The sequence below is a fragment of the Tyto alba genome, unplaced genomic scaffold (assembly GCF_018691265.1).
Source record: "Tyto alba isolate M040663 unplaced genomic scaffold, T.alba_DEE_v4.0 Super-Scaffold_14, whole genome shotgun sequence".
NCBI classification, from domain to species: domain Eukaryota; kingdom Metazoa; phylum Chordata; class Aves; order Strigiformes; family Tytonidae; genus Tyto; species Tyto alba.
Genome location: NW_024881276.1, coordinates 21,467,797 through 21,489,092, shown reverse-complemented (window position 1 = coordinate 21,489,092; position 21,296 = coordinate 21,467,797). Strand labels below are relative to the sequence as shown.

The 21,296-nt window shown below is 45.0% G+C and overlaps 1 protein-coding gene and 1 long non-coding RNA gene across 2 annotated transcripts in view; one reads left to right on the top strand and one right to left on the bottom strand.

Annotated features, from left to right (window-relative positions):
- Positions 1 to 11,721, bottom strand: part of TSPAN7 (tetraspanin 7) — a 102,753-nt gene extending 91,032 nt beyond the window's left edge. The window contains exon 1 of the mRNA XM_042788477.1: positions 11,561 to 11,721. Within this exon, the coding sequence (XP_042644411.1) occupies positions 11,561 to 11,641 (81 nt within the window). The 5' untranslated portion in view covers positions 11,642 to 11,721. The remainder of the gene's footprint in view (positions 1 to 11,560) is intronic.
- LOC122152938 lies at positions 10,630 to 19,717 on the top strand. The gene is made up of 3 exons (XR_006164919.1): positions 10,630 to 11,011; positions 16,446 to 16,507; positions 17,571 to 19,717. It is a non-coding gene; the product is annotated as an uncharacterized LOC122152938 (long non-coding RNA).
- The last annotated feature ends 1,579 nt before the right edge of the window (positions 19,718 to 21,296 follow it).

Genomic DNA, 21,296 nt, shown 5'->3' with positions numbered 1-21,296 from the left:
CATCAGCCTCATCTGATTCAATTCTTCTTAAAATGTCTTTTTATATCATACCTTTTTGCTTACCACTATTGCACTAACATATGATATAGAGAAATTATGTTTTCAGAAGGCAAATGTTACTGCCACACCGACTCAGGCTTGGGTGCACAACCGATCAAAAACTGGTTAACTGTTTCTCACTGATGAGGTGGCTCTTATTTTTATACCATTAATAGTTTGACTGATTGCCTAGGAGCAAAGACTTAGCATGAAATTCTTCTCAATATCCTTCAGATTTAGAGGTCTGCCATCTTACGTATTGTACATATTCAGTGGTGCTGGAAAAAATAGGAAGTCATTTTGGTCTAACACCTGGCACAAAACTGCAAAGCCAAGCACTTCATGAAATTAAAATAATAAATCAACTAAGTGGCTGTGGCTCTGTTATATTCTTGATCATTTGGGGATTGCACTAGGAATGTACTGCAATCTAGGAAACAGCCCAGCTCCTTGCTTTAATACTGGATGTTCTTCAGGGTACAGGGGTTAATCCTGTCCCGTCCCCTGGCAATCTGAGGTCAGTGAGTGAGGGGGAAGGGAACACTTTAAATCTGATACTTCTGTTAAAAAATAGCTATGGTGCAGCATGCTCAGGTTTCCATACGACAGGGATGGGGTTGGTTTTGTGTTAAAGAATACCCGTTTCTCTGCCTGAGTATTGCATGCATAACCTGCCAGTTCACTGAAACTGAGGCAACTTTTCTGTATCATTTTGAACAATTTCACTAGCTGAGAATTCTCTCTCCCACAGATGTACCTATTTTAAGTACAACCATCTTTCGCGTCAGAAAGCAACTAGCGTTGCTTACAAAACACAGAACTCCTGGAAGTGGGAGGTTTTATTTTTGTTGCCGGTTTCAGTTAAAAATAACGCAATTTCTGGATGAAATACTCAGTTTATTACCACACTGGCTGGTCCAGCACATCTCCCGCAGCTTGCAATTTCACAGGCCAGCAAGCACGGCGGGACAGCCCACCCCACGCCTGCCCACCCCAGGGCAGACCCCCGCGGTGCTCTCGCCCCCGCCGGCCGGCTGCTGGCTGACCCCCCCTGCGCCAGGACCACCTCGTATGGGGCAAGGACCAACGGTCCTGTCTTGCATGCCGCTCTGGTGAGCAGTGCCACCAAACACGGCCGAGGGTGGGTGAGCTCAGCGCTGTGCGGGGGGACAGAGGGCACTGAGCTGCCCTTTCCATGCTGGGAGGATGCTCAGCAAAGGCATCGGTCTGAAGTAGGGAGACCAAAGGGGAAGGATTCAAAAAGGAGTATTTTTCCATAAGAAGATGTTTGCCCACAAGGCTGCGGGCAAAGACAACAGTTGTCCCATCCTGCCAGCAAGAGTTTTGCACAAGCTCTCTAAAAGCTGCACCAAGGTCCTGCACATACTCAGTAAATACAGAAAGGTCTTGCTGCCTCCTAGAAAGTCCGTATGCATCTCCAGTCTTACCTGCCATGACAAAAATAAATCTGTAATGCCGTCACCACGAACTAAATTTTTTTCTTTTTGAAAGGTGTGACCTTCTGTTAGTAAATCCTGATCCAATCCCTTTGCATCATCTGCTGTTTTATGAGAACAGGCAGCAAGGAATACACTCAGGGCTTGGCTTGTATGTTCCAGGAAATAATACTGAAATACTCCTGACAGCCAGCGCCCTGACATCTCGAGGTCCTGGGTCCTTCTTCGGAAGTTTTTAAACTGCACTTGCATGCAAAAGAAACCCTAAAGTCTGTAGGTGATGCATAGATGGTCTGTAAGTTGTTCTGGGACAAGAGAGATAAATTTAAGCCTCTAGGTCATTTGACCTGCATAATTTAACTCAGCAGTTTTTCCTGAAGTATACTGGAAAGAGAAGCTCGGTCCCAAATAATACACGAGCTGATTTCAACATTAGCTAGCAACTGCAAACTGGATCTGCTTCAACTGATTGAAAGACTCAGCTATACAAGAAAGCAGCTCTAACATAGTATCAATGACGTGTAAACCAAGAGGACGTTAAAAAAAAAAAAATCTCTAAAACTGCAGTAATATCAGCTGCTGGTCTCCTACAGGACATTATTTTACAGGTAAATTGAACCACGCTTTGTCTGCAATCAGTGCATGCCACTGAGCAGTAAGTCCTACATCCAACACAGGGCAGCTGCTGCCCGGGCAGTAAAAACGATCCCAGCGATGAGATGCAGCCATCAGGAAAAGCGCTGAGGTACTAAGGGTAACGTGTCTGTATTTCTGTTTCCTCATTGTTTTCAACGGGAAACAAAAGTGACATGCACTTAATTATGCTATTGTTCCGAGCCTAATTAGAGCCAATTAGATGTTAAGTACTATTGAAGTGAACTGCATATAGGAAGATTGAGTTTCCATCTTCTCTTCTGTTAATACAAACCTGGAAAGTGTCTTTTTTTTTATCTTAACCTATTCTTGCAAGAATAAAAGCCACAACTTTCCTGACAGGTTTCTGGTGTTTTGATTGTCTTTTGAGCAGTGGTGGCACCAGCAAGGTGTAATGAAAATGCTTTGGCCAGAAGACTATTAGGGAATACAACAGAAATCATGTGATCTTCCCCTCTTCCCTTCACCAAAGGAAAATTGCAGCAATCTTCCATCTCAAATAGCTTTTGGAATTGATCTGCACACGTTTCCATAAACTGTATACAATACCCTTCACATTTTCTTTGGTGAGGTCAGAGTAGAGCATTTGGACAGCCCCAGGCAAGCTGTACACTTGTCATGAACCTTTGTGTTATCCTCTGACATGGATAAAAAACCCAATCCAGGCGTACAACCTTGCAGCCAGCATGAGCACGCTGACCCTGGGTTCCCCTCCTCTGCTACAGACTTTCAACTCTGGTTGGGCCCCAAGCCCCACTTATGACTTTGTAGCCAACACACTTTGTAGATCTTCAAGAGGGTAAGCCCTGGTTCTCCCTAATTGTGCTGATTCAACCCATGCCATCACACAACTCATGATGTCATAAACTGGCCTAAGTTTCAAGTCCAGCTACAAAAAGAATGTCAACATTAACCAGCATATTCAGAAAATTCTTGTTTCTTTGAAAACTTAATTTTTCTAGGATTTTCCAAATCACTGACAGTTTCCATCCTTGAGAGGACTACCTCCATCAAAAATTTCAGGTTTTGATATAGCTCCCATTTATTTTTAGAAACATACAAAATGAGCACTTTTTCATATTCTGTTGCCAGAAATGCTGACAGAAATTTTCTAAACACTTCAAAGTTGTTGCCAGATGGAGGCCAACCCATCAGAAACTCTGTCGAAACGATAAATGCTTTTAAACCTTACCAAAGGATTAAATCAGTACAGTCTAGCTGCAACTTCAGTTTCAGGGAATGTACTTAGGTCCTTGCAATAGGAATAATTTCTCATGTGCTAGGGGTGAGCTGTAAACATACTTTACTGGTGGTGTTCAGTGCCATTTTCTGTTCCCATGCACTATATTCTCTGAAGCAGTACCTGTAATCTGGTCAGGAACAAGCTCCTGAAGAACTTGTTAGCTTCACTGGTAACTTCAATCCTGTGGCATCCACAGGTCTGAGCTGCTCATTTCTATTCAGAGGCATTAAGGCACTTGAGTGGTTGTAAGGGTCATACAGCACGGGCTTCTTTCACTTCCAGTTTTAGGGAAATGTAAGTGCTCCTCTTTCTATGATACTTACAGGGTTTCACACTCTTCTCTCCTCTCCTCCTTCTCTGCTGCAACACATAAGCATGCCAACCTTTTCCTTAGGTCTGCTCCCAAAATCCACAGATTTTTGCAGATTAAGTCCATCACCTCATTATTCACACCATCACATTCTCCTAGAAAATGCATTCTTAAAAAAACCTGCTTGAATATAAAAAAAGGAACATTTCAACCCGATCTATCCAAATCCATACTCAGCCCAAATCAAACCCAACCTTTTTGCAAAGCTCAGAGCAAATAACTCCCAGAAATAAACAACGGCAAGACACAGTTTCAGCCTTCTGCCCAGCCCAGGCTGCTCCACAGACTCCTCCTGCCTTGTGGTGCATCCAGCCTGGCCTCTGCGAGGGGGTCACCACGGGCACCACACAATGACCAGCCACCACCTGAACTCACCACGGCAATTCAGGGAGATGAGGAAAGCAAGAAACAGAGAGGAAAGTGGGGCTGCTTCCTTCCTTTAAGGATTTTAGCACTGTCTCCAGAACCATATAGATGAAAAAAGAACATCTGGAAAACATCTTGCAAAACACTACATGGAAATTACAGCAAAATTAGTATTAACAGCATTGCTTCCATTCTTTTATTACAGCTCCTAAAAATCCTGTGGCCTACTCCTAGAGCTCAAAGAACCAGCTCAGCTATGAAATAATGATAATCCAGTAAGACATAAGCGTGCCATGCTTCAGAGTCCCTTTAGTACAAGAGAAATTTTAATGCTTCCCTCTCATAACCCAGAACTGTTATAAAGACAGAACATATAAGCCATCTGCCCACCACAGTGAAAGAGCTAAGATGGAAAGAGGCCTGCTCTACTGATGTGAAGAATCTATTCTCTGAGAGATTATTAAATGCTAATTAAAAGTCATGAGCCTAAAGAAATAAATTATGCAAATAAAAACGACCTTACAGTAACTATCATCTGCTCCCTATAGTCACCTTTGGAGTTCTGTATTTTATTCTAGAGATTTACCTTGGTTTGCAACACACTGAGGTCAACAGGATTTTCACCCACAGATTTGGTGAATGCAGAACTGACTGCAGTAAAGATGGCATCTCTAGAACAAGCATCATTGGAGTTACACAGCACATGAAAGATTGATGGAGAAGTTTCTGCAAGCTCACGTGCACAAAGACCCTTTCTAGATATTCATCTATTAACTCATCGACACAGAAATTTGTAGGACAGTTGCAACAACTGAAGAAACAATGATAAAAAGCCAGAGATGGAGACAACTAATGGTACCAGGTGACCTAATTTATCTCCCTGACAACACAAGGAATTGATAAATAGTCACATAATCGAAGATAAAATCAGATTCTTGGATCTATTTGAAATTCCCTTGGTTTACCTAAAATAACTGCCTCCATTTCCTTGACAAGCAAGGCTGATATGAGCCACCATCCAAGAAAAAGGACTCTACTGCCTTTTTGATGAAAAAGTGCTAACAAGGCCTCCCCAGCACCCTTCCCTACAATTTGTATTTACACTGTTTAGGCCACACAACAGGTTGCTTAGAGCAGGAGTGAATGCTAAACAGCCAAAGTGTTTACTACACACCCAGTAATACTTCACCACACCCCTATCCCATCACCTGTGAAAGAGCAAGGACTTCTGCCACTGCTTGTTTATGAACGCATCCCATGTCTTCCCAAATATAACTGAAACACTTCAAGTCACCCACTATCCCTCTTCTCCAGTTCAAACTGACCTGTTAATGTAAAAAAGCTACAATCCCCAAACTAGAGAACTGTCCAGACACAAACTCCAAGGTCAAGGTGTAGCAGGTACCTCGTTAAGACGTAAGCATAGTTACACAAACAGCAAGGAAATAAGGTGCATTTGGCCAACAGCAAGGTCAATTATTCCCTTAAATGAGGTGTACAATGCTAATTTGTACCATACGCACACAATTTTCAGAACGTGAATGGGCATCAGCAATGCAAAAACTGCACCGACTTGCCAATTCTGCTCCACAATACGCCAGCCAAGTACACTCGTAAAACCAATTCCCTGCCAAGGAGGAGAACAGCGTGAGATCCTTGCGATGTCTGAAGGCACAACTGATGTCACACAGCAGCTCTCCCCCCACGTCAACCCACCCACGGGTGACCCAGGGGGACCGGTGGGGGACTTGCCCCTGCACCTCCTTGCACCACACCCACAAAACACAGCCCAGCACTCGCAACGGAGCACAAGCGGAGGTCACAGCTTTATCCCCTCTTTACGCCTGCTTACCAGAGCTGTCATGCTGGCACGGCTCTCCTCTGTTAGTGCTGTCATTAAGGGGGTTTTATACCACAGCAGTAATAAAAACAAAAAAGCCCACCAAAATACCCAGAAAAGTAAGCCAAGTTGGATAAATACCCCAAGAGGGAGTTTAGAAAGCTGACTCTGGAGCTATGTTTATAAACACCATTTAGCTCCTCTCCTTTTTTTTTTTTTTTTTTTTTTTTAAATTCAGTTATTTATTTAGCCAACAGAATTCACCTTGGGCTATGCTCACAAGAAAACACCGTTATCTTTAATCTTTCATGTATGTCATTATCAGAACAGAACAGGTAACAACTGGCTTAAGGAGGCAACTACATGAGGTTTGTGCCTAAGCAATGGAGCACTTCAAATCCATCGTAACAGGGATATTGTAAATTTTTTAGAGTGCAATTTTTATGGATTTCAGGTAACTTAAGTACAGACAGTAGCACCTCTCTGCAAAAATATAGCAATGACAACTGTAGAGTTAATGGAACCACCAAAAGATAAAGCGATCTAAACCACGTGGAAAAGCTAAAACATTTCTCAAAGTATTTTCTTTAATACTGTCTTCTAACAGATATTAACAAAATTTAAAAGAAAGAGATAAGCAGGGTAAGTAAGAGATATTAAAAATACCATACACATGCAAAAACCAATGCAAAAGCCCTGGAAAGAAGTCCTGGGGCGAAAAGCAGTAATTTCAGCAACCCAGCTGGACACTCATAGCGAAGACGACTAATGCCACTAGTAACTCAAAGGGACAGGCAAATTTAATCCCATATTATAATGCACGGCTCAAACTGCTGCATTTGAAGATGGGTCAGCAGCTCAGCCATAAATTCACGTTATAGAGCAGGCCATCGCGCTCGCTCTTTGTCTCGTGCATTTCCCAGAAAATGGCTTTGTGAGCTCCCTAAGTGGTGGGCGAATGCCCCCTTTGCCGTACCGCTGCGGCGTGAGGCCCGAGAGCTGCCCATCCCGACAGCGCGGCCACTCCCAGCCCTCTACCACCAGCCTCCTTTTTGGGGAAGCCTGAGAGGGAGATGGCAGGGCCGCTTCTCCAAAGCAGACACCGACTCTCTCCGTGCCCCCCATGCCAGAGGGGGCCTGAGCCCCTCATCCTTTACGGAGCCATCGTAGGAGCACTCGAGCCCTCCACGCTGGTGACACCAGATTCCCGTGGCCAGCGGAGGAACTGGCTAAAAGAAGATGAATGATATGGAAACACGCAATTTCAAGCTGTTTTAAAATCACAGCGCTGGCTGTGGCCTCGCAGCCAAGCGACACTTACCTGTCCCACCACACTCCAGCCCACAGCTCTCCTGCCACCTGCTAACCTCCAAGGGGCCGTACCAGGATGCACAGGTCCATTTTCCAAGCAATAACAAATTGGAAAACTAAACTACTATGGTTGCAAATAGGTATCTTAGTTCTGATTTTATCACATAGCAAAAGACAAGCTGAGTTCTAAGAAGCTAATGTAGTTTTCAAAACATCAGCCTTGATCAATAGATGCTCTTCAGATCAGTGACCCTCCTCGGAAAAATATCTTAATGGAAACTCTACTTATATGCTTTTATTACATTAATTAACAGCAACAAACCCCCATACCAGCAGGACAGCACACACAAAGCACTCATTTGCTTGCCAGGTGTCTCAAAGGGCCTAAGATTGGAAGCTAACCACTTTGCTGCCGTGCCTGTTTGGGGCAACAACAAACTTTGCATGGAAGATTAAACCCATTTTCTGCAGCCCTATAGCTTTAAGGGCCAGTGCATGCACCCTTAAAGCTCCCTCCCAAAGCATATTAAGGCAGGCTGCTACTTCAATAATAAAATACATTTCAAAGCCTATGATGAAGTATTAAGTATACAAATATTTTAAGACATAAGATCACTTAAAGCCTATGATGAAGTATTAAGTATACAAATATTTTAAGACATAAGATCACTTAAAAACTAGTTAAATATAAGGTACTGAGGGGTGCTTAAATGTTTCACTCCTCTATGAAAAATTCACTTTGAATTTTAATCCAAAATTCATCTTCCCTTAAAAACAAGACAGGTTATATCTTGGATTTCGATGCAAGCAATTTATGATACCCAAAAGGAAAAAAAAAAAAAAAAATAGCTAAGAGCTAAGCAGCGCTTTTATTGCCTTTTTTTAATCTACTAGTTCCAAGCCAGATGCATTCAGTACAGAATTCTGATTAGGAAAAAAATGGCTGTTGAATTTTTATTACTATGTCCCTTAAGGACCAAAAGCGGTAACCCTAGGCATTTAATGTGTACTATGAATAACAATACATATGAGCACATAAAAAGCTTGTTATCTCTGTTTATGGAATTTTTTTACCATGTTGATACATTTACGGAAAGAAGTTGGGAAGTACAGTGAGGGGGAGGAGAGGAAGCTATCAAAATAACAAATATTATTAAATAAAACCTATTTGGAAAGGAACAAGCTACGCAGTATGAAATTTGAATGAACCATGTCTCTTCATTACCGCCCTGCAGCTCCCATGTAGTCAGTGGAGCCTCATTTAATGCTTATACTAAAAGCCTTCATCTACATACATCTCACCCATTGATACAAATGCAATTCATATTTAACCCTGACAAATAATCACTCATGACGGGCACATTCTGCATACATAGATTTTCTTCTTTTATAAACAACGTAAACACAGATAAGTCCTTCTGGATGTTTCAGAACATCTCGCTGGATTCAAAAAAGCATCTTCTCTCCCTGTTCCCTCATATCACAATCCATAACCACCTGGCCAGATATCCGAAGGGTTTCCACCACATACGTCCCTGTCACAGGACCACTTTCCTCCGTGTGTTATACTGCAACTCATCCCCACGGCTAGAAAAAACCCGTACAAACTGCACCTAAGCAGCGCACGGCTTTCTCCTTCAGAATAAGCTTACAACCTCTCCAAAAAATGTGTGGAAGCTCTCAGAATAAAATTCTACAAACCAGCCACTTGTGGCACTGGCATGGTTTCCTTCTGGTATATAGATAAGTCGAAAAAACAAATTTTTAAAATAGTTCATCCTATTGAATCCTTCCCATATTTTCAGCTCCAAGAATTCATAGGGACCAAATTTGAATTACGCTGACTCTGGAGCCAGAAGCTTATGAGAGTACAAAGAGCACCCCAGAAAATAATGGGGGGGGAGGGTGGGAGTGGGTGTTGAGACAACTCCACGCATCCCTCAGCTCTCAAACTTGCCTGTAAAAAGAACATGAGGATACGACCAGAGCACACCCTGTTTCTGCTCTACTCATGGCAATAGGTGCAGCCTGCTCCAATTTATACTAAATGGGTTGATTCAAAGACCAGAAAGAAGGGGGCCAAAAACGTGAACTAGTTTTTGTTCTTCTGTGCTAAAGGGCAGAACAACTGACAAAGACTTCGGGTCTGCTGTCAACTACTCTGGACCTGTGCCAGGCCCTTTGTTGTCTTCTCCTATTGATACCTGCCTAGGTATCCCCAGGCTGGTGCTTTGGGAAACCAGATGCAACAACAAGAATGATGGAAAATAAATTTGTTCTCTTCTCACAGTTGCAGGATTCTGTCTCCAGCCGTTTATTTTCTTCTTCTTTTCCAGGCTCAATGAAGAGGACAAACAGACAAACACCCTCACAGCTGCCAGGTGTTAAGTAACTGGATAGAGCCACGTTAGTGGGCCATGCCCTTGGAGAAGACTGGGACACACAGGAGCCTGACTGACAGTTCAGAGGAAAAGAATTTGCACCGGAGCATCCCACCAGCACAGACGCATTGCTGTAGCCCGCACCAGAGCTCAGCTGTCTTATTTACCCTACGAGGTCCCAGCTGTCAACCTGGCCTGGCACCACGACAGCCCACGGTGCAAATGACCTTAGCCAGCTGCTTGGCTCAATGTACAATTCTCTCTTTTTTAATGAGATTAGCGTTCATGAACAGCACTAGCTCGACGGGCATGCTGATTTAAGTCCTCTGTTTATTCAGGCTACAGCAGATACAGTGGTCACTTTTAAAAAAGACGCAGTTTGAAAAAGAAACCATGAATTCACCACGGCTGCCGCAGTTGCTTATTAATCAGAGGAAGAAAGGGGTTTCTTATAGATCCATTGAGAACAGAGGACTAGTAAGGATGAATCTTGAAACTGTGGCAAGTGTATAAACTTAGCAACCTACCTCCTTGAGACTAACATGAAGGATCTACTTGCCAACAAAAAACCAACAGACGATTCCGGCTTCCTATCCATTTCAGTCATCAGATGCATCTGCTGTGGTTACCACCAAAATTGTTAAAAAAGAAGGGGGGTGAGTGCGTTAAATGCCTGGGGGTGGCAGGGACAGTAATGCAGAAGTACTGCCGTAAGTATGGATTAGCAAAATGACTTTTGGTTATGCTTTTTTTTAAAAAAAACAAAACAAAACAAAACAACTAAGCCTACGAAGTTAAAGTTGAAATAGTTAAAGTCATGTGTTCATTATAAAGATGTAAAATGTTATTGCCATGAATATGCAATTCTTTGTTTAGAATGCATTTTTAAGCAGAATAATGAAAATTTGAGTCACTCCGTTTCACAGACACTATTCACAGCATAAAGCTATTAAAACAAAAATACACAATCCAGCTTCCCTGGCTAGGAAGTGACAAATTCGCTTCAGTGTACTGTATCAATGATGTGCAGATTACGGTCTCTAACAGCACACAACGGGGCCATTATCATATGTTGTCACCATGTACCATTAAAAGGTCTTTAATCTGCAGATTGCCGCCACAATACGCTGCTCATGCCAGGGATCTGCTGAGTAACAGGCCAGGACGCTGCGAAAAACCTCCAGCCTCCGGGGTCGCCTGAAAAACCCAGCTCCCCGTCAGTCAATCACTGCAACTCAATTAATGTATCTGGGTCATAAAAATGGTTTACGGGAGCCTGAGCCGGGTTACGAAACGCAGCGCGGGCGGATCTACCGGGCGGCGGTGGAGGTCAGCGCCCGGTGCGCCCAGGTGAGAGCCGGGCCGAGCTCCGAAAGCCGGTGTGTGTGTGTGTGTGGGGGGGGCTGTTGGGAAGGGGGCACGGGGGCTGCACCCCGGGACCGGGTTGCGGCAGGCAGCGGGGAGGCGGGCGGCGGGGCCGCCCCGCAGCCCCCCCTCCGCGGTCCAGCCGGCCTGGGGGGGGGGAGGCAGGGAGGGGGGCGGCCACCGCGGCAGCCGGGGGAGACCCCTGCAACTTTCCCCTGCGGGGGCTCGGGGGGATCTGCCCGCCGCAAGAAGAGGCCAAAAAAAAAAAAACCCCAATTATTTCCTATGTATGTGTGCGCAGATACGCACCTCTATGTGTACGCACGTATATATCCCGGCATCGATAGAGCTGCGTCCCCGCACGGCAGCCCGGGGGGGTCGCGCCGCGGAGCCCCGCAGCCCGCAGGCGGCTGCCACCGGCCCCGCCGCCCCCCCCCCCCCCCCCCCCCCCCCCCGGGCAGGTTGGGGGCCGCGGCCGCCGCGGGGGGTGCCCGGGGGGCCGGGGGGTGCCGCGCCGCGCCGCGCCGCACTCACCCAGAAGACGAAAGAGTAGATGATGAGGAGGGTTTTCAGACACGTTATCACGGGTTTGGTCTCCATTCTCCTCGATGCCATAATACTGAGATCCCGGCTGCAGGCTGGGCGCGGGAGGAGGAGGAGGAGGAGGAGGAGGAGGAGGAGGGAGAGGGGGGGGGGGGGGGGAGGGAGGGAGGAGAGAGGAGAGAGGAGGGAGGAGGAGGAGGAGGAGGAGGAGGGAGGGGAGGCGGGCGGAGGGAGGGGAGCGCAGCGCCGGGCTCGCCCCGCCGCGGCCCGCCCCGCCGCCAGGGGGCGCTGTCCGAAGGGGAGCGGGGGGGGGGGGGCGGCTCCCGCTCCGCACCTGGGGCATGTCCCCCTTTGGCAGCCCTAGTGCGAGGGATTGGGTGGAAACACTGGGATTTATGGATGTTACCTGGCAAGGGCAGGTCGGGAAGCTGGGGTGCTGCTGGAGCCAGATGCCTAACTTGTCCTTGCCTCAGCCTTGAGGCTGAACTCCATCCTAAAACTTGAACCCAACCTAAGCTAACCAGACACCTCGTACTTCTGTGTGTCGTTGAGATCTTGAGCTCCAGCTGGAACAGACCTGGCTGATCTCTGCCAGGCCAGGATGCGCCCTGGCTGGCAACACGCCTTGGAGAGACAACGGACCCCTGGAGAGAGCCCGCTTCTCGGCATTGTCACCGCAGCTGCCGGCCCACCGTGAAATCCAGCAAGGGATGGACGGCAGAGAAATAACAATCTTAGCCTAGGAATGGAAAGGGATCCTGTGGGGGCCCTGGCAGCAGCACAGTGGTGTGGGTCTCGCTGCCTCCCCTGGGTGGGGATAACAGAGGCTTTTGGCATGGCTGCCTTCGGGAACGGCATGGCCAGAACAGAACGGGCGCGCACACGGGCCTCGGCAGCCCGAACTGCCGCGCGAAGCCCACGGGTGGGTACGGAGGGAATGCTTTCAGGTTCTCCTTTCTGTAGCTCGTGTTTTAGAGGAGGGAGTGCACAGCATGCCCCTCCTAAGCGGTGGGCCTGCATGCACCCCCTGGAAGCACTGCTCCGAACTATTCCTTTTACTGCATTAAATTCCAAATAAAGTCAATGCTAAGCGGCGCATCTCCTTGAGCTACAAAAACAATGTAGTTTGTGCAGCTGAGACATATCAAAGTGATAAACCAGACTTCACTGTTCAAGAGATAGTGTTTAAAAACAGAGAGAGAAAAACTGGTTCCTGAGCAAGTGCTTTTGTAATGTGCAGAAGTTCTGCCATGAAGGCTGCCGGCAGATTTTGTTGGATTTGACTTATGACTTTAAGAGTTGCTTATTTTAATGGATATCCTACTGTTTCCCAAAACAATGAAGGCATTTAAAGCATGCTTAGAAGGGGAGTATTCTCCAGGAGATACTGTTTTTTTGAAGCATTCACCACTTTTGTGGAAAATTCAGATGACGGGTGCATAAATCTTTATTGACTTGGCCATTAAAATGTAAATGAGTGCAGTAACTGCAAAAAATTGTATTGACACTAACAACAGTTATAAATATTCACTGTATCAAAATTACAGTAAGATTTTTGGCAGAAAATAGCTAGGCAAAAGCAGGAGAGACTTCTCTTCCTGCCCCTCACACATGGGCTGTAGAAAAGATAAATGCTGCTGTCACAGGCCAGGGAGCAGTAGCCATTTATTTCAGTAGCTGTGGTTATACTTCCTCTCCCCTTCAAGTGTTTTTAAGAAAGTGTGAAACAAAATGTAGCATCAACCAGAATTTAAATATCCAGCCAACAGAAAACGTGTATGGCTATTTTGGTAGATGTTGATATTGACAAAGACTCACATTTTTTGCCAATAACACGTGATTTTAGGTCACTCCATTTTACAGTGCCTAATTTGATATACAGCCCCTGAGTTTCCTCACAATCATGTGTTGGAGATTTAAACTCCGTAAATGTCTACAGAGTCTCCCTTTGCAATATTGTTAAAACCGAGAGGGTTTTGCACCAGGGAACCATCAGGAAAAGAGAGGTGCAAGAAGAGAGGTCCACATCAGGAAATACACTTCCTTCCTCCACGGATGTCAGTCCCTAGAGGCAATGATGTCCTGAGAACTGAGAAACGGAGAGTCCATGTTATCTCCACTTGAACCTACCATCTCCTGCTGAGACCGTCTTTGGAGGAATGCAGAGTTGCTTTTTGACATATAGTCAAGCAGCATATACTTTGTTGGATATAGATGCAAATTTTGGATTAAAAATGAGAATGTCTGAATAGAGCTGGACATTACTCTGCCTGGTTACAGCAGATACCATTAAAGTATGACAAGAGCACCAAGCCATCAAACATTTTAGGCTTAAATGGAATTACTGAACAATTGCTAGCCTTCATGTGTACACTGGAAACACATGTACCTTTTAAAATTATTTTATCATGGTTTTGCAGATCTGGGAGTGCAGATTTTCAAGTATTTCTTGAACAAAATCAAAGCAAGTCTTTCTAAAGCAAAAAACATTTTCAGTTCTGTAATCCATGTTTGCAAAGTTGGGAACATAATTGCTCTTCACATCTCCCTGCAGAGAGAACATTCTTGTAGTTATTCAAAACAGGACATTTTTGCCTAGCTGTGTCATTTGAAAAATATTTCTTTAAAAGACTAGCAGTTTGCAGGGGGTTCTTCTCACAATCGGTGCCCGCAATCTCCTTTTTCTTCATAATGCACAGGGAATATCCTCTTTCATAGTAAGTCTGCCTGCTGAACGTTGGTCTGGAAGGAGGTCCTTCATCCCATGACAGGAGAGAATCGTATTGTGGAAAGTGAAAATGAGGACTTCCATTCTTCCTGAAGCTGACATTGGTTATTTGATGGTTAAGTAGAAACTTTCTGGGGAAAGTGGTGGAAAGATGTAAACAGCCATTGTATCAGGTGTGATAAGGCCTTGCACCCTTCTGCAGTGATAGCAGGTGTAATGAAATGTGATGCTTTCTTCTCTTCATGCCCACTCTGGCCTTCTCTGCATTCCTTGTGGTGCTGTTGAAGGTAAAGGCTGCAACCTCTTCTGGCCTTTATTGGACATTCAGATTTATAATCCTCACTCTCTCCCTGGAGAGCAGAGGTTTGTGGGTTTTTTCTCCTTCTCTCATTCCTTCTCTGTCCATGTTGCCTGCCAGCGGCTGTCCTCAGCTGGCAATAGCCACAGCCTGTGTCAGCCCATTGCAGAGTAAAGACAATCTTTCTGACACAATGCAGAAAGCAGAGGGAAAAATAAGTGATAATTTTACTGCGCTTGTGTGTCTCAGGTGAGTTCAGGTGGCTCCGTACAGGCCTCACACCTCCACATCATAATTTGGCTCTAAGAAAGCAGAGCTCTTGCACGGCAGCCAGCTCATTATACAGCTGATAGCTGCACACTTTTTGCAGGTGCATCAGTGGCACCAAACTGTCAGGCCCAAGCCCCAAAATGTGTCTTCTAAGAAAGCCTCAGGCTTTGTATGTCCCCAAGGAAACCATGGGGAGTACACAGCCCTTGTCAGAGAATGATTTGTCAGAAGAGACCCTGTAAGGAGATGTATGTAAGGTTGACAAAGACAGCAGATTTATGCCCATTTACAACAGCTGATGGAGAAGATCCAGTCTCCTGCAGCACAGATGTAAGGGAGCAAATATAGACATCAGCTTCAGTAGTTTAGCAACAGATACGAGTTAGAATGAAATGCGTATTCAGCACCAATTCAGGATAAAGAGCTTTTGGGATAACTCTGAAGTTTTGAGAACACAGTGCCACCTTGAACTGATCAGTGAGCAGTACGTGTTTACAGAGGAAGAAGTAGTAATACTAGGAAACTTTCTTAAACCTTTTAAGAAAGTCTTAGAATGCTTTATAGGAAAGCGCACCACGCCGTATAAATTATGCTCAGCATATGTATGCTCTTATGTTAGGCCAAAAGGAAATGTCAAGGGAATAAGAATCGAAAGAAGTAGTTTAGGAGAGAAAAGTGATAAAAGGAGTGAACGTTATACCTCTAACAACACAAACTAACCAGTTATAAGATCAAAACTGGTACAGAGGTTAACAAAGATGAGGTGAAGGTTACACTCAGTCATCCCAGAAACCAGATGGCAATTAGATATATCCACTTGCCATGTTTGGTTTAGTGCTGTTTTGTAATAATTATTAGATGTTAAAGAAAGAGCTCTGCCATGCCATGATCTTCCTTTTTCCCTGGATTGTTCCTTGTTATGGGGACAATGAAGGTGCTGATCCGTTGCAGTGGTACTTCTGAAGCTTGAGCACCTTAGTCCCAAAAACCACCCAACTGTGTGGAAGCAGGAGGGAGTGTGTGGTGTCCTTTATCCCATTTCCCTTCAGAGCAGGCATGCAATATCTGGATTTTATCATTAATGTCGATACGAATATGCTTTTCGTAACTTTTCCTATTTCTCAGGAAATACCTTGATTTAAAAAGGAAGTTTCTAGCTGTTTTGTAGGCAGGCATTTCTGATGGCTTGTGATAACTTTCCTGATTACTCCAAAGCTTTCAGAGTGTCCATTCTGAAGGGAGTGGAACAGAAATACATTTGTGACTAAGTATAACTACCACAACAGAATAAATTAAGATCACCAGCATTTACAGAGAAAGGGTGGAGGACCTGGAAATGATAAGAGGTCAGAAAGCAGAAAAATACACAAAGACCGTATCTATCTTATTTCAGAAGGAGCGTTATTACATCTCCAGATGATAGGAGTTTTGACACGCAGCAAGAGAAATGGAGCCATACAATTTTATAATCTTCATCTTTAGCAATAAAGTGACACTTAACACTGCGCATTTGCCAAGTCACTCAGATTGGTTTGTCACACTCTGTCATCTCTTTTTTTAATTGTTGTGTTTCTTTGTAGTTCTGAATACCAGCGCCAGATTCTGCCCTGGTGTCCCTGGAATACCTGGACATTTTCTTAAGGTCAGTAGGTAATATACAATTACCTTGGAAGGAATTAGATAATTTCTTCTCCTGGAAAGATCAATGTGAGAGGTTAAGAAGCATCTATGAGGTCCCCCTTGTCCATAGTTTTCTGTTATTTAGCTCCTGTCAAGAAGCATGGTGGAGCTGCACCTTAAAATTTGAACATCACAGCGTTCAATACTGATTGCATTTTCCTCCTTTCCCTTTCTTGACTGTGCCGTGATTTGTGTCGGCCAGATTTCTCCTAAGTCTGCCCTGAAGCAAATACAGATAGAACTGGGGATCCGGGCCTATTCTCCCGCACTGGCAGAAGTTACCTTTTGTCATTGCAGGTTTGTAAGTGTTCACATAAGAAGTAGAGGCAAGCAAGCAAATTCCAGCTTTTCTGTTACACAGGTGTAGCTATCCCCTTATGTGACAGATGCAGACTCCTGACTGACATGTAAGCATCTGCATATTCTGTGGTATTTTCTGCCCAGCAAAACACCAGGGTAAGAGACCTGTCAGCCTGACCACCTGCAAGGATCTGCCTGTACCTTGTCTCTGACAGCAGCCACCGTACTTGGGGGAGGACCCTAAAAAACCTCTATCCTGGGGTGCTCTTAGACACTGGATAATTTGTGTCAGCTTTAAGAGCCCTGCAGCAACTGTGTTCGCATCCTTTTAGCTGAGACTACTCCAAGGAGTTAGTGCTGCTTGGTTTCGCAGTGGTTTTCCCCCAGTTTTGGAAAAGCCTCATTTTTCCTGAGGCTTGATTTCCCTTACATGCATCTCAGACCTAGATCCAGAGAAAGGGAAGCCATAACCTGAGCCTTGTGCAGCTATTTAAGCAGAAGAGGAATCCTCAATGCCCTCAGCTTATGGACAGAGGGATGGGGAAAGCTCAGGTGTGAGACAGACTATGGCCAACACAGTTGCTGCTGAGGGAGGCCAAGATGTGGAACTTTCACTGCAATGGAAAGTGATACTACATTAGTGTGACACAACAGCATAGGATGAAGTGAAGCACCGTAGGAAGGGGGTCATGTCAGGGACCTGCTAATTTTGTCACTAACTTCAGGGTACAACTGGCAGGACCTGATTCCAAGTGGGAGGATGAAAGAAGATGCCCTGAGAGACTCATAGCAGTCCTTTATACAGTGCAGAGGAGGACAAGGGATCATGTGAAGAGCATCGCAGAGGCCACGGTCAGCCCAAGAGCTCTTTGATGATTCGTCACCCTCAAAGTGGCAAAATGAGGCCATGCACACAGTGAAAGGAACTTTGAGGTGCACTGCATGAATTTTGAGCCAATGTGTTTTCTTCTGATATGGTGCCTAAGTTTCCTTCTCCTCTTAACAATAACTCCTCTTCATGCCTCCAGAAAACAAGATGATTGATTTTTAAAGTAGCCATGTATTTTACAACAGCATGCTAGTGATAGAGAAAAAACTGCAACAATCCAATAGTCAGCATGTTTTGGCAAATAGAATTAAGCTGTATAAACCAATAACATTTAAAAAAACAATTAATTACAGATAAAGTATAATGACAACAAATCTTAAAACAACCAAAGAAACAAGACCGACACTTCAAGCGTATCTTGTGCCCATATAAGTGCCAGTCTAGTCAGAGGTCTTGATTTTTAAGGACAGCCTTTTGCACATTGCATACAGGTATCTGTTACACGAGCACACAAAAGATCTAGTGCCAGCTTAGAGGCTGAGATTTTGTTTCTGGAGCAGGCTCCTTCCCTGTGATACTGGGGAATGGAGTGGATGTGAACTCCTTGTTCAGACACTGCTTGTTTCTTAGATGAGCTGAGAGGTGGATGAGAGCAGCTCTTCTTCCCTTGCAGAAGATTCTTTGCTCTGAGCCCACATCCCTTCCTTCTGGAAGAGCAATCTCAGCACTGTTTCCTGGAGACACCCTTTGCTTATCCCGCTCAGGTTCCTTCAGTGAGGAGCCTCATTTCCTCTACAACCATATGACAATCTCCTAAGCCATTGTGTGAGGAGCTCCATTCCTCTAAACGGAGGAGCAACAAACAGTCGGGGACTCAATCTGTGTCAGTTTTACCAGCCATAACAAGCACTGGCTGTCAGGCCTGCATCATACCCTCCTACCCTTCCTAGGGTCTTGACTGCTTGGGCTCAGGGCCAGCTTAGGTAATGGGTGCAGGCATCACGTCTTCAATCAGAGAGGTGTTTGAGAAAATGCTGTGAGGAGCCTTGTTGGGAATGGCTGCCCTTCTCTCAGGAGGTGCTTTTACACTGCTCCCTGCCTAAGCTACACTGCAGCTGTGTTGCAGCTGTGCCCATGCCCATGCTCATGGTTCAAGCTGGCCACTCACCCTAGATGGGCTCAGGTCAAGGAATGCAAGAAGCACATGCAGCTTGTTCACAAAGCCTCCCTGGCACTGGAAACAAAGCACCATATGCTTGAGCAGCAGGAGCAAAAGTGCGAGCTCAAGGCAAAGGGAGTTGAGAGCAGAAGGGCAAGGAGGTGCACAGGGAAGGCACAGGGACATCTTGCTCCCCCCTTCCTCCTTCTGGGGCACTGGTGGGTGACGCACAGCTACCTTCTCTCCCTGCGGCTCCAGAGGGGTGCCCCTTCCACTTCACTTTCCAATATCCTGCCCCCAGGGTGGCTACTGCTTCTAGTCCTCTTCCCCTCTCTCTTACCACTTTTGGGCATCGTCACTCTCCGTTCATCTTTGCCTTATAGTCTCTTCTAAGCCCTTGCTGTGTTAGCTGCCCGCTCAGCCCACTGTGCAGGATGAAACCGATAGCGGTATCAGCAGCAAGCATCGGGGCAAGGAGATCAGGTGCTGTACGTGTGCCATTGTCCCCAGCAGAGAGCACAGCAGGCACGCCCTGGTGCCACTGTCACTGACGCACAAGGCACAAAGGTTACCTGCATCGCTGGCCTGTCACACTGGGTCTGCTGGAAACAGACTTAGACTGTAGATACGCAGATTTTTAATTAACATCGGATCAGCTAGGGCTTTCCTTTTTAAACATGTATAGACGAGGCTGATAATGTTTTCTAACAGCCTTTGAAATGTATGATTTCCATGTTTGTCCTGAATTGTATGTATTTGTTAACATTTCTTCTTTTCCTGGCAACCAACAGAAATATACCTGTATTAGGAACTGAAATAAACGGTTTATTGACTCATTTGAAAGAATTTTTAATGATGTAAAAATCACTTATATTCAATACTCAATCCCATACAGCAAAAGGAAACATAAAAGAGGGGCTGCATAAACATCAGCACTAAAGCACACTGGAAACGATCTCTGAAGACCTCCCTACACTGTCCAGCTCCTCCTAGGCTTCTGACCTGGTACTCAAGAGTTGCAGATCAGCAGCAGAACATCCCATGTCTTCCTGCCATCATCCAGACTTCATGGATGAGAGATGCAAAGTGTGCTGTCAGTCCCTGGGAGTCACTGCAGGCAGCCCGGTATCACTTGTGTGAATGTCCCCCGTGGGGAAGAAGAACTAGCAAGTGCTATTCATCACTTCAGTACCTGAGAACATACAGGCTTTAGAAAATCAAATAAGTTTGCCTGTCTCTTCTCTTTTTCCATTTCAGGGAAGCAATTTGCTTATTTTCCTTCCACCATGCCTTTTACAGTCCTCTCTGAGTCCCATCTCTGCCTGCAGACGTGCGTGGGATCTTTTATCCCACAGGCCTCCTTTGGGGAGGTTGTCACATGGTGGTTGCACAACGTACATAAATGAAGGAGCCACATGAACTGCACAAGTCACACGAAGCCAGACTAAATTATATACTGTTTTTTTACTAGTTTCTGGTGACTTCAGAAGCACAGCAAGGGCCTCTATAATACTTATGATTTACTGACAGGCCATTATTCCCGTGCAGGAGCAGGACAAAAAAAGTTGCATGATGGGTGCACCATGAGGGTGGTACCATAGGGAAAGAATGTCACCTTTTCCATGCAGAAATAAAGGAATCAGGTACAACTTTCAGGCACATGTTTTGATGCAGGGTTTGTTTTTCAGTGCCTGGATAACACCACTGACATTCAGAGCATTGCTGTAGTCGGTAAAGCGGTATCAAATAAAATACAGAGTTCTACATTTTCTTTCTCCTGAAGATTTTTCTGTCAAATTGGGTCAACTTCTAAGTAAAGCAAGACAGAATTTTAATCTGTCAGCACTGCAAACCTAGCCTGGGATTTGAAAATTACTTTTGTGCTTAGAAATGTTGTGGACTCTGAATCTGGCAAGCAGTATTGTTGGTGCATAAAATATAATGGTATATAATCCAAAACCTTATTCTTTCCACTTTGCTTTGCTTAGCTTACAATTATTTTAGCAAATGTTTGCCTTGGTGGGTTTTGGGGGTGGTATGAGGAAATAAAAGCTCCATAAAGATATTTTTGCCAACATTGAAAATAAAAAATAAACCAACATCCGTCATTTTTTTAAGTAGTAGCATTTGTCACCTTTATAAAAATACTCTCTATTACAGACATGAAAGCAGATCATAAAACTGCTCTGCCCAGATCTGCAGGGGAATCAAACAGATGGCAGAGCCCACTGCAGTTTGGATGAAGATTTCATAGCTAGATAGGCAAGAGAATAGAAAACTGGTTTCAAGGTTGGTGATGAGGTGAAAACTGTGGCCAGATTTTCTTCAGCTAGGAGCATGTACAGCCTTTCTCACACATCTGAAGGAAATACACCAAACCCAGCAATTCCTTCACTGCCAGGAGCAAATGCCCTCAGTGCAAGACAATATTGCAACAGGGGGAGAATTTACTTGCTTAACTGA